The 12,500-nt window shown below is 44.1% G+C and overlaps 1 protein-coding gene across 1 annotated transcript in view; it reads left to right on the top strand.

Annotated features, from left to right (window-relative positions):
* The window catches only part of LOC306923776 (connector enhancer of kinase suppressor of ras 2), a 133,456-nt gene that overhangs the window by 110,969 nt on the left and 9,987 nt on the right, over positions 1-12,500 (top strand). Inside the window, exons 13-17 of the mRNA XM_079502073.1 lie at positions 5,230-5,438; positions 7,810-7,847; positions 11,170-11,212; positions 12,187-12,235; positions 12,369-12,500. The exon at positions 12,369-12,500 is cut by the window's right edge and continues 41 nt beyond it. Coding sequence (XP_079358199.1) covers positions 5,230-5,438; positions 7,810-7,847; positions 11,170-11,212; positions 12,187-12,235; positions 12,369-12,500 — 471 coding nt within the window. The remainder of the gene's footprint in view (positions 1-5,229; positions 5,439-7,809; positions 7,848-11,169; positions 11,213-12,186; positions 12,236-12,368) is intronic.

Here is a 12,500-nt window from a genome sequence, read left to right as displayed (position 1 = left end):
ACACACACACACACACACACACACACACACACACACACACACACACACACACACACACACACGCATGTGCGCACACACATGGGCTCGCACTGCGCAGTGCGCACACAGGTCGTGCTTTGCTCCATGTTCAGCTCAAAACATCTCAGCTCATCATGGTGGTGTGGTTGTGAAACATGCGATACATAACTGCCACTAAATGGCGCTGAAACCCTATAGGCCATGTTTGTAGTTTGTTTCCTGCAGTCAAAAACTACATATGGGTAGAAGCATGGCAGGCTGACCTTATAGTGTACAGTAAGCAATGGGTGTGTTAGAGTATTGATTATACTGTTGATTACTGCCAATGCTTGCACATTAGCACTCCTACCTTCAATGCTGTGGCCTGCAGCTGCATTGCTGTGTTACAAAATATACAAAGCTATGCAGAGTCTTTGTAGTTTATGAAGTTGAAACCAGCTCAACGTTTTTTGTAGCTATTGTAGCTTTTGTTGCAACTACAACTGTCAGATGTATATCTTTGTATCGTCATGTTGCTGACTTCCATTCAAAAGAATGGTAGCCTGTATCTTTGTAGTTTACTGTATAGCATTAGTGTGTATAGTATTGCTTCCATGCACGGGCTGCAGTATAAGCCATGTCTTTACCCTTCTGTAGTTTTTAACCTGCACAGGACAACAAGCTACAAAAGGGGCCTAGGGTTCATTCCCCTTTAAAGGACCATTCCTACTGATTAACTGCAAGTCATACACAAAAATGCATATTCTGCATTGTTGTACCTTCCAGGAAGTTTCCATTCATTTCAGGATAGTAAGATTATCAACTTATAAGAGAGCTGAAACTTGCTTGAGATACTTTAGGACGGTAATCCAACGAATGTCACGTTTATTTGTTGTCAATGTTATGTCATCGTTGTGTTTTTAATGCAGTTGAAAGCTCAGATTGAAAAAGATAGATGTTGTCTGAAAATCAACCTCAAAAGACAAACCATATTAAAACCCCAATAGCAGCTTTTCAGTGCCTTCTGCCAGCTCTATTCATATTTTTAATTCATCATTTTAATGCCAATAGAAAAAGCTGTGATATACACACTATATCTCATTTTCACGGGGCAATCATATAGTATTAGACACTATGAGACATAGAGATGGTGGCGGTAACTTCACCATTATGCCGATTTTGACTGAATAAAGCGAATCTGGGGTCATCATTTCCGGTTAAACGGAACATCAACATCTGCTATCTTTCTGCACTGTGTTACACAGTCATCTGTCCCCGATGCTATGCGATCATAGCATCGGGGACAGTCAAATTAAGCTCTAATCAAGCCCCGAATGTTGCATTTTACGCAGCTAGTGTGTGCGCGACCGTGCACGCAAGGATTTAGGTACACGACATCGGCCGTTAGCCAAACATGCTAAAAGTTGCTACATTATTTAAAACAAAGCCCCCGATTATAGGGAATTAAACAATTACGTCAGTACCGTCAACGGGAGGTCTGGATTAATTAATACGTCAAAGTAGTGTAAAGACATTTTGAAAGGCATAATGAGAATTTGGTAGGTTCTTGCATTTAAAAGGCTATGAAAATGTGTGATGGTTTACCTCTTTTAAGCAAGTTTCAGGTCTCTTCAAGTTGGTTTCTAAATCAAACTTCAATTGAAACAATCTGTGATGTTGGAAGGTAGTGAATGGAATGGAATGGAAGGTATATGCCATTTTAGTCGATGGGCTTAAAAGTACTGGTATGGTCCTTTTAAAGTTCAGTATGTATCTAGTCATGGTGTCCGGATCTTCTGAGACAGAGTTTGTTGAGTGTCATCCGGTTTCCCTCAAGCATGCATAGACACAGTTTGGATACCAAACTCAGTTAAAGGCAAAAAAAATAAATATAGTATATGCCTGATTACATCAAACGCGCCGGCGCACAGCGGCGCTTAACCGAGCGTAACTGGGCGTATGGACTGCACTACGTCACTATTATCTACTCTCATTATAGGTTCAAAATCGGCACAGATTTCCCCTTTTAACGTTTTGAACTCTGGGTGGACTCATCTCTCCTGTCCTCCCACCCGTTGAACGTTCTGCAGCGAGACGCCATCAGTATTCATCCGAGGATCCTCCACTCTCCACCAGAAAGTCTATGAATAACATTAAACACAATACTACCGTTGAGGGAGGGTGAGGGGCTCTGTAACTGTATCTCTCTCTCTCTCTCTCTCTCTCTCTCTCTCTCTCTCTCTCTCTGTTCCCTCGCTCACACCTTTCCTTTCTTTGCCTTTCCTCGCTCACACTTTCGCCCAATTCTCGCTTGTCTTTTCGTATTTAATGCTTTGCTGCCTGACGAGGTGAGAAGCCGCTACTATGAAGACCATTAATGAGCTTAATTAGCACACGGCCGACTGATGAGATGTATTAAGGGTGATCTTTTAAGTCGGTGTGATAGCAGACTGGCGTGGGTGTGACAGCAGTGACAGTAGATCGGTCTCAGATAACGCAGAGCGTTTCAGGCCTTCTGCACCACGGTGTCACGCACGCTGTCAAAGTATGGTTAGTGTAACGACTTAACCTTTCCAACCTGTAGTTTAGGGAGAACTTTTCCGGTACTTGAACCTTAGCCATGGTTCACAACTTCACATGACGCTCGTCCTTCACGAGCGTCATGGCGGAAATTCCCCCTGTTTTGAGCGCCTTGCTACATTTACAAAGTTAACTTGTGCATAAATGTTGCACGGGCCTGTATTAGCACCCGTGCATTCCGTATTCTTCAAGAAAAAGCAGTTGAATCCAATCGGTGGCCATTTTTTCAAAACATTATGATGTATCAGAATGCAATGCACCTGATTGATTGATTGATTGATTGATTGATTGATTGATTGATTGATTGATTGATTGATTTAAATATTTATTAACAGTTTGCAGAATTACAGTACATTTCAAGCACAACTCAATACAAAGCATTACACTTGTTTACAACAGGGTCCACCTTGTTCAATTCATCAAAACATTTAGAGACGTACACATATACACTTATATATAGAGAGTATGCGCATGACATCATCATCAAACCCGGAAGTTATGCAGGAACGCCTACTGAGTGGCAAAAAACGACTTTCTGGCCTTGATAGCCCATACATCCAAACAGAAAAGTCATATTTGATTGCATTAAACAACGTTAAACAATGTTAAACTCACTTTGCATGTTGCTTTGCCACTCGATTTGCCACTCGACGTGCCATTCACTTTAAGCATGCGCATACCCTCTATAGCCAAAGAACAGAGCAGGAATTCATCAGAAAGGAGGTAAAAAGGGAAAGGAAACATATACAGTGCGGGGAAAAAGGGGTGGGGGGGATTCAGATTTTACGGGGGCCAGTTTCGAATTGCAGCCGTCCGTATATAGGTGCCCTTTGAGCAGTTTTGAAGGAGTCAAGTCACCTCCCAACCGATGAAAGCATTGATTGATTGATTGATTGATTGATTGATTGATTAACAGTTTGCAGAATTACAGTACATTTCAAGTACAACTCAATACAAAAACTGTTAACAGTGACTGGACGACACCATAAAGCATTACACTTGTTTACAATAGGGCCCACTATTTTCAATTCATCAGAACATTTAGAGACGTACGAATATACACAACTATATAGTCAAAAGGAAATCATCATAGGAGGTAAAAAGGGAAAAGAAACATCTACAGTGAGGTGGGGGATTCAAATTTTACGGGGGCCAGTTTCGAATTGCAGCCGTCCGTAGGTGCCCTTTGAGAGCAGTTTTGAAGGAGTCAAGGGATTCGCATGTCTTAATGACTGTTGGTAGGGCGTTCCACATTTTGGTGGCATAGGAGCGAAATGCATATGGCGAAAACAACTGAGAAACTGAGCGGCGGTCGGATAAAATTGCTTTGTTGTATTGAACAATGTGGAATGCACGGGTGTTAATCCGCGCCCATGGGTGAGCACTTTAAATTTGAAATCTAAACGTTAACTTTGAAAATGTAGCAAGGCGCTGAAAACAGGGTGATGTCGCGTCATGACTATCATGATTATGACAGTCATGTTTCAGGGCTAAAATTAACCCTATCATTTTGTTTATGTGTGGAGTGGACATAAAGCCCAAATCACACCAGTTGCAACTCCTTGCTAAAAAAGGTCAACCACACCACTGCAACCCCTTGAGTTGCAAGGAGTTGCATTGCTGTAGTTGACCTTAAAACGGTTTTGTTGCAAGGAGTTGCAACTGGTGTGGCTTAAAGGTGTATTCCCATCGCAAGATATATCATCATTTATCTTTTATAGTTGCTTGAATTGCTTCACTTTGGTCATGGCTGGTTAACGTTGGTAAACGTGAGTCGAATGTCGCCTCACTTGGGGTTTTCCAACGAAGATCCTGAGGCAGTGCTTTGATCTCGTCACCCCTTCTGCCTCCTTCGAGCCACTCCTTCAATGCAACATTGCGCCAAGTCACATCTTTGCATTGACTTTGTATGTAATCACGCCGCTCAAACAAATATTTTACCTTGCGGTAGGAACGCAGCTTAAGAGCTTGACCAGAAAATCACTTCCAGCCATATCATATTGATGAGATTTTTATTTTATTTTACATAAGCCGGTGGGGAGTTATTGACCCACATTCCACAGAACACTTTAGGAAGTGTTCCGTTCAATAGGACAGTGAACAGTGGAGTCAGAGGGGATGACATGCAGCAAAGTGTTACGTTCAATAGGACAGTGAACAGTGGAGTCAGAGGGGATGACATGCAGCAAAGTGTTACGTTCAATAGGACAGTGAACAGTGGAGTCAGAGGGGATGACATGCAGCAAAGGGCCTCGGGTCAAATTTGAACTGAAGGAAGAACTGTATAGCCTTATTTATGTGATGTATGCTCTTATTCTGTGAACCCCAAAGTTCTCCCTTAAGCGTTTGTGTTTTCGTATTGTTTTGTCATTTGCTAGGTGTCCCCAAAGTTTCCCCTTAAGCCTTTGTGTTTTCCTATTCTTGGTCCTTTGTTTATGACTCACTCTTGTTCTCTTCTGTCCTTATAGTTTCTCTCCCTCTCCTTCAGGGTGCTAATGACTCACCTCTGTGGTTCCTCTCTCTCCGTCAGAGCACTCATCTCCTTCGTCACGCAGAATATGACCCTATTCTAACCACCCCCCCCCCCTCTCTCTCTCTCTCTCTCTCTCTCTCTCGCTCTCTCTCTCTCTCTCTCTCTCTGTGTCCTAACAGACTCAGACAACTCCCTGCTGCGTTACCTTAGTGATGATAAGATCCTGGTGATCGAGGAGGAGCCTGAGGGGCTGGGCAGGGAGAGCCGCAGAGACTCCACGCGACGCTCCCGACGCAAGAGTCGCAATCCCAGCAGCCCCAGCTTTCCCATCAGCCCCTCCATGCTGTCCTCCACCCTGCGCTTGGACCAGCCGGTCGACGTCATGCAAGTATGTACCATCCTGCCCATTACCCACCTTTGCGCAACGCAATTTGATAGCATAGGTTGGCTCAGGGTAGAAGACAGAGTCAACAGTGCCTATCTACTTGACTGATTACCTCAAAAAGGTGAGCAACTCCCACAGCCACAACACTAGAGGGAGCGTTGTTTTGTGATTTCCATAGAAAAAAAAGAAAGGCAAGAAGAAGGGTGGGGGAGCAAGGGAAGAGCGAAAACAAATGATCTACATATTTACACATACCTGAGATAAGGATATAAAGGTGCATGAGCATAACAGCTGTCCTATACAAATATGAAGATTATTCAGTGGTAACTAAGTTAAAGAAAGAAAAAACAGGTGCGCTTCCTCTGGAAACGGCCCTTTGTTTAAGGCAGTGGGTGCTCAGCTTTGAAAAGAACTCCATCTAAATGGAAAAAGCAGCACGCCAAAATAAAAAATGTAAGACTGGCTCAGATGCAATGTCTCATGTTTATTTGAGAAGGCTGACGCGTTTCAGCAGTAGCCTTTTTCAGAGCAGACAAAAAAGTCATTATATAATGATATAATTATAAGTTATTCATACAAAATACTTACATTAATCAATTAAGCCCTATTTTATATTCGAAAATAGACAATGTGGAAGTGCAGAATTGGGGGTACATCTCATCATCTCCCACCACTGCTGTGGACACTATGTTCTGTCCTACAGACATGGAGATTACTCTTGTAAGAGGACAGACTGAACAGGACAGCCTGTGTCAGCCCTGTGTCACGCACGCACGCACGCACGCACGCACGCACGCACGCACGCACGCACGCACGCACGCACGCACGCACGCACGCACGCACGCACGCACGCACGCACGCACGCACGCACGCACGCGTGTGTGAATTTAGTGTAGAATTTAGACATTGTAATTTGTGAGGCATACATACTTACACTCAACTTATAACACTGTATAACCAGTAAGACGCCTGGGGGCGAGAAGTGAACTTGCCCTAAAGGCCCTAAAGGGCCCTAAATGGTGATACGTACTCAGCTGGCTGGCATCGTCATCATGACACGCATCTAGTGAACCATACATGTATATACATGTATGGTTGGGTTAGAAATGTCTGCATCCCGGTTAAGTTCGGATCGGACACCACTGCAGCGGGATCTAACGAGACAACCAGCACTGGTTGGAGCTATCTTATGGTCCTTGATGTCATGATGATGTCATGATGATGTCACGATGACCTGGGCACCTGGGGGCTTGCCTGGGGTGACCAGGGGGCTGATGTCACGATGACCTGGGCACCTGGGGGCTTGCCTGGGGTGAGCGACAGCGATTTGAGTTGAGTGACGGGAATTGTTGTGAATGACGTGACAAAAACGCAAGGTTTCATAGTTATCTGCGATCGGTCGCAATTAAAAATGATACACTTTATAATGACTTAATAATGTATGATGCCGTATGATGATAAGAACGCCCCTCACTTCACACGGGTGTGATTTTTGCATATAGACTCAGTTTGTATCCTTTAGCGTCCGAGCCCCTTCTTTTTGTTTATGGACTTCCATGCTGGCCTCTCTCGCACCTGTTTTCAGCCCTATAGTAAGCCTTGAGTTAAGAGTGCAAACTTCCCTATATCCCCTATATCTATTATTATAGACATGGGAGGCGTGGCAAGTGTTACCATAATATTTTGTACTTAGCCTACTGATAGCCTATGGTACGCACAGAAATCACTCAAAATCATGCAAGCACGCACGTGAGCACACACATGCAGGCCTGCACACAGGCCCACATGCACGCACACCCCCATAGAGGTTACATTTTTGTATGCAGAGTAACCATCTCGCGACTCATCTTAGCATCCTCATCACCTCCGACGTGGCTGAGACTAAATAGGAGTTTATTCTGTTTGCTCACAGTAGGTAGGTACAGTATGACTCAGCATGTCCCAGACCAATTACAAGAGCCACTGACAGACTGTGCTCACACACGCATGGTCGCACGCACGCATGGTCGCACGCACGCATGGTCGCACGCACGCATGGTCGCACGCACGCACGCACGCACGCACGCACGCACGCACGCACGCACGCACGCACGCACGCATGCACGCATGGTCGCACACACGCATGGTCGCACGCACGCACGCACGCACGCACGCACGCACGCACGCACACACATTAACCATGCAGGCTTACAGAAGCTCTCTGCGTGTCTCGCACTTCACACTGACTGATGAAAGGTGTGAGTGTGTGTGCGCGTGTGTGTCTGTGTCACAGTGGTGAGTCATATCTTTTGGTGTAACACATTACTGCGCTCGTCTGTCGTAACAAGCTTACGCTTTACTTCCCATAATGGCTGTCCTCTCCTCTGTCTTACAGAGAGGTGCAGACACACTGCGTGCAGATACAACAGACAGGTGAGTGTATGTTATATGTATGTGTTTATATGCTAATAATATATGTAAATTGTAACAGGATAAAAGCTCTTTTTATCCCTGAGCAGAAATTATGTCATTTCAGCAGCCAAAATAAATTTCTTTAATTTAATTTAATCGAGTAATTAAAAAATAGTATTTCATTTTTTTGTGCTTGTGTTAGACCAGGGGTTCCCAAACTTTTTTGGACCAGGTACCCCTTTTGGGTGTCACGGTTTGCAGAATGACTGAACCCAAATGCAGAGGAAAGTTCAAATCAAGTGATTTATTAAATCAAATGAGGTCAAGCTTAACAAAGTGTTAGCCGTGGCTGCTTACAGAAAAACCAGGAATGCAAAATGCAAAACATTTCAAAAGCAGAATGCCACAAACAGAAAGACCAAAAGGCAAACCTTACAAAATCCATCAAGAAGTAAAGTCCCAAAACGGAAGAGCAACACAAGGACCAGGACTCTTCAAGGTAGAGCTCAGGGACAGCAAAGTTGAGCACCGGACAAAGGTTTATGTTCTGACAGTTTGTTTGTGTAATGAGTCCAGTATTTATAGGTGGTGGGTTGATTGTAGCAGTGTTCACAGGTTTGTACTGGGCTGGGCTGATGAGAGTGGAACCAGGTGTGTAACTAGGACTGAGGGCTGCAATGGGAAGTGGGAATGGCTGAAGTGGAAAGACTGGGCAGGGGGAGAGATACAGAAAGAGGGCAATAGACAGGCAGAGGGCCAGACCATGACATTGGGGTAGACATTTGTCCAGGTACCCCCTCATCTGAAGCAGCCGTCAGTGCCCTAGGCAGGATTTTTCGTGATGCCCCCTTGAACAATGACCATGGCCCCCTTGTGTTCTAAAGCACTGTGTGTGTGTTTTTTTTTGCTTGGTGGATGCCCCCCCTCCCCTCATGATGCCCCAGGCAACTGCCTGTTCTGCCTGATGGGAGGGCCGGCCCTGGCGGCCGCAGAAACCTTTCATGTGTCCTGAGTCTTTTTGTTGTTTCTGCAGCATGCGTCCTGCTGTTACTGTTTGTGGTCACGACAGGTTGACTGATGTTGTAGTTTTAGTAATCATGTCAGCTATTGGCCCAAAGCAAACATGGGAGAAACACAATGAACAACACAAAAAATACGTTTATTGCGCAACTTGGCAGAAATGACCACGTAGATAAACATAATTTTAATGTTAAAAAAAGTTTATTATTATTTTGATTTTTTTTCTGGGAATTATTTCGGGTACCCCCTGGCTTTGCGTCGCGTACCCCTAGGGGTTCGCGGACCCCACTTTGGGAACCGCTGTGTTAGACAGCCTACATACGGATCCGACGTGCACGCGTGCGCTTATTTTCTGCTCAAAATGAGCCAAAATCCAGTGTTTGGAAGGTTATTATTCCCTCTTCTTACATCCGCGGACGATTTACCGCAGCCTGAGAGTGACAGCCACACTGTAGTGTGCTGGGGGGGCTACACTTCCTGGTTGCCCTCAAGGAAGTTTAGAGAAGGAAGTGTCATGGTCACGTGACTGGGCTGCACCATGAGCCAAATCTCGCACCGGAAGTTACATGAATACAAAGCAGTGAATGGAGCACAGAGTGCACATCGTGAGGATTTAAACAGCAGCAGGTATCGTTTCTGTTCCGGGGGTATCGCGAGATTTGGCTGTCAGACAAAACACGGTGGACAGTCTCGCGATACTTGGCACGTTCAGAAACGTACTTTTTGCCTACCTCTATAAAATTACACAGTGTACACATCAAAAAGCAACACAGCAACCTATTGGTAAAAACCTTTGGTTCTCTCACATCACCCCCCCTAAAATTGACACAGTGGAAAATATTTTTAAAATATTTGGACTGGGTCATGAGGCTTCTACATACTATGCCATGTTCCTGGATGCCTCTGACCAGTGTAAATTCACATCCAAGTTGCCATGGGAAAGGGATTTAGGACTTGTCAAGAGAACTACGTACAAGGTTGATTCAATTCAAAATTATAAATAGAATATATTGGACACCATCAAGATTGTTTAGGGTCGGCTTGACTGATGGTCCTGAATGCTGGAGGTGTCAGGATAGAGACGGTACACTTTTACACATGCTTTGGGGCTGTCCCAAAATTCAGGAATATCAGACTGCTATACATGAAAGACTGGAGAGAATAACGGGCATACACATAACTTTTTCACCCAGTCTGTTCATTCTGGGGGATCCTGCCACATTGAGGCATGTTGCTCCTCCTTTAGCTGAATGGATACAAACGGCCATTATGTCAGGTAGGAGGCTGGTGGTCAAGGACTGGAAGGCTCCATCTGCACCTGCTCCATCCCTCTGGGATGCATCGATGGGACTATTGGCCGCTTACGAGCGACTGTCATACAGGCTGCTCAATAGGATGGACGACTATGGCTTAAAATGGGGCTTTTACCATATGCACGTATCAGGACTCTGATTCGTTTCTGGCTCTGAGTGAGCTCTGAACGGGCTGCAACTTTAGAAAAATACACTGAAGGAATATGTCTGGTATTGGGGCTGGGGTGGACTGCAGGATATTTCTGTGCATCTCTGTTATATTGTTTTGTTTTTGTTTTGTTTTGTTTTGTTATGTGTTTGTTTTGTTATGCATTTATTTTGTTGTGTTTTGTCTATGTCTATGTCAGTTTCATATACAAGAGAAATTTAATAAAGTACAAATCATAAAAAAAAAAAGAGCAACACAGCAGACAATAATGTTATTTGCCAGAAGCGATTACTTTACAGAAGATCTCAGTCATTCAGAAATAGTGTTCATGAGCTGGTCACAGAGCTCTCATTGACTCCAGTGCATTCCGCCGAACTTCCGGGTGCAGTTTGGCTCCCATGGTGCACCGAATCTGCCGTCTGGAATTGCGTGATAGCGAAAATGACGTTGGTGACCTTACCTCCATTTCATATACCTTGGTTGCCCTGGGATCTCTTCTTCTACTGTGGTATTTCACGCATTTTCTGCATGTGAAGCATTCCTTAAGGTTGAATGGTTGAATCTGTGCGAGTCGGAGCCGTCAACCATGCTGAAAACAAAATTCAGTCACACTGAAATATAAACACATTTGTGTATTCATTTTATTTAGAGTATATCTTTTTGCAGATGAATTCCCATATTGGCACGACAGTGATGCAGTCAGAAGGCACACCCTTTCATGTAATATATTGCTTAGCTCAACCACACTTATGTCCTCCAGTCCTCCTGTTATTTCTTCCATCCTGCCTATACTCTGTAACGTTCATGTCCTTTATAGCGTTGTTATCACTGCACTAATAGAGCGGTCCCTGTTTCTCTGTAGGTATTCTGGTTCGGGAAGTTCAGGAGCAGCCTCCATGAGGAAGGTAGGAGGACCACACAGAGATGTACAGTTGGGTGCCACCGATATTGTCCCTTATCATTTGACCCATTTAGGCCTGACCTCAAAATTTAAAAAAATCCTTCTAAATCCTCCAGTTTTCTGAAATAAATATTTTCACGATTTTTCAAAAATAGCAGACCTACAAGCTCGTAGCGCGCCACTCGGTGGCGCGCTATGAGCTTGTAGATCTGCTATTTTTCAATAGCTAAATTATAAAATAATGTTTAAAACACCAAAAGGGGTTCCCGCCCAAAATGGGTTAACTGTCCTTTTGCGCAGATCACGCAAACCTCAGCAAAAAGAAAAGGACAATATCGATGGCCTCCAACTGTAGGGTGTAACTCTTTGGGATGTCCACTTTGTCCACTCATGGCTATCCTGTCTATATGGTGTCCCCTCATATCTCATATCTCTTAGTTGAAACTTTGGGTAAAATGTTTTTTTTTGTGTACCATTAGTGCTGAACACATTCTGCGTCTTGAACAATTTAAGTGTTTATGTTCTTTTTGGCTGCATGAAACCAAAATGTAAATGAGTTAGTAAAGTAAACTTCTGTGGAAGACTTTTGCTCAACCCGTAGACCAAGCTTTTTGGGTCCTTCATACCTTCATACCTTTCTTTCAGCGAGGCTTTGAAAACTTAAAAACCATCTCTAATATTTCATTCATAATGAAACACTAGAAATAGTCAATCCGCATGATGCAACGCGGTCACCAGTCAGGCCAATACAACTCCCTGCTGTAAGTAATCATAGGTGTGACAGGTGGCTGTAACACACTCATGATTGAAGTCTCCATGAAGGTGTGTGGGTGATCTTCTGAAGGCCGGCAACTATCCTCTGAAATAAAACAGACCGACAAGAAGCTGCATGCCACATGGAGAAATGCATCAACACTGTATGTGCCAGAGTCCAAAACATGTCTGGACACATGTTTCTGTCTTCTCTTCTTCTTTCAGTCTTTCCATTACACCTCCCTCAGAACGAAAACCAAAAAGAGAAGTAAAGGTAGAATTCTATTCTATTCTATTCTATTCTATTCTATTCTATTCTATTCTATTACGGTATAATTATATTCTATTCTATTGACAAAGCATTGGTGGTAAACATGTATCCCGTCCTCTCCACTCCTCTCCTGCAGGTTCTCTGACCAGTGCGAGTCGTAGGAGGATCTCCTGTAAGGATCTGGGTCATGGAGACTGTGAGGGCTGGCTCTGGAAGAAGAAAGACGCTAAAGGATACTTCACACAGAAGTGGAGGAAGTACTGGTTCA

The sequence above is a fragment of the Electrona antarctica genome (genome assembly GCF_951216825.1).
Source record: "Electrona antarctica genome assembly, chromosome: 1".
NCBI lineage: Eukaryota > Metazoa > Chordata > Actinopteri > Myctophiformes > Myctophidae > Electrona > Electrona antarctica.
The sequence above is the reverse complement of the archived record's forward strand: the minus strand, read 5'-3'. Positions and strand labels throughout refer to the sequence as shown.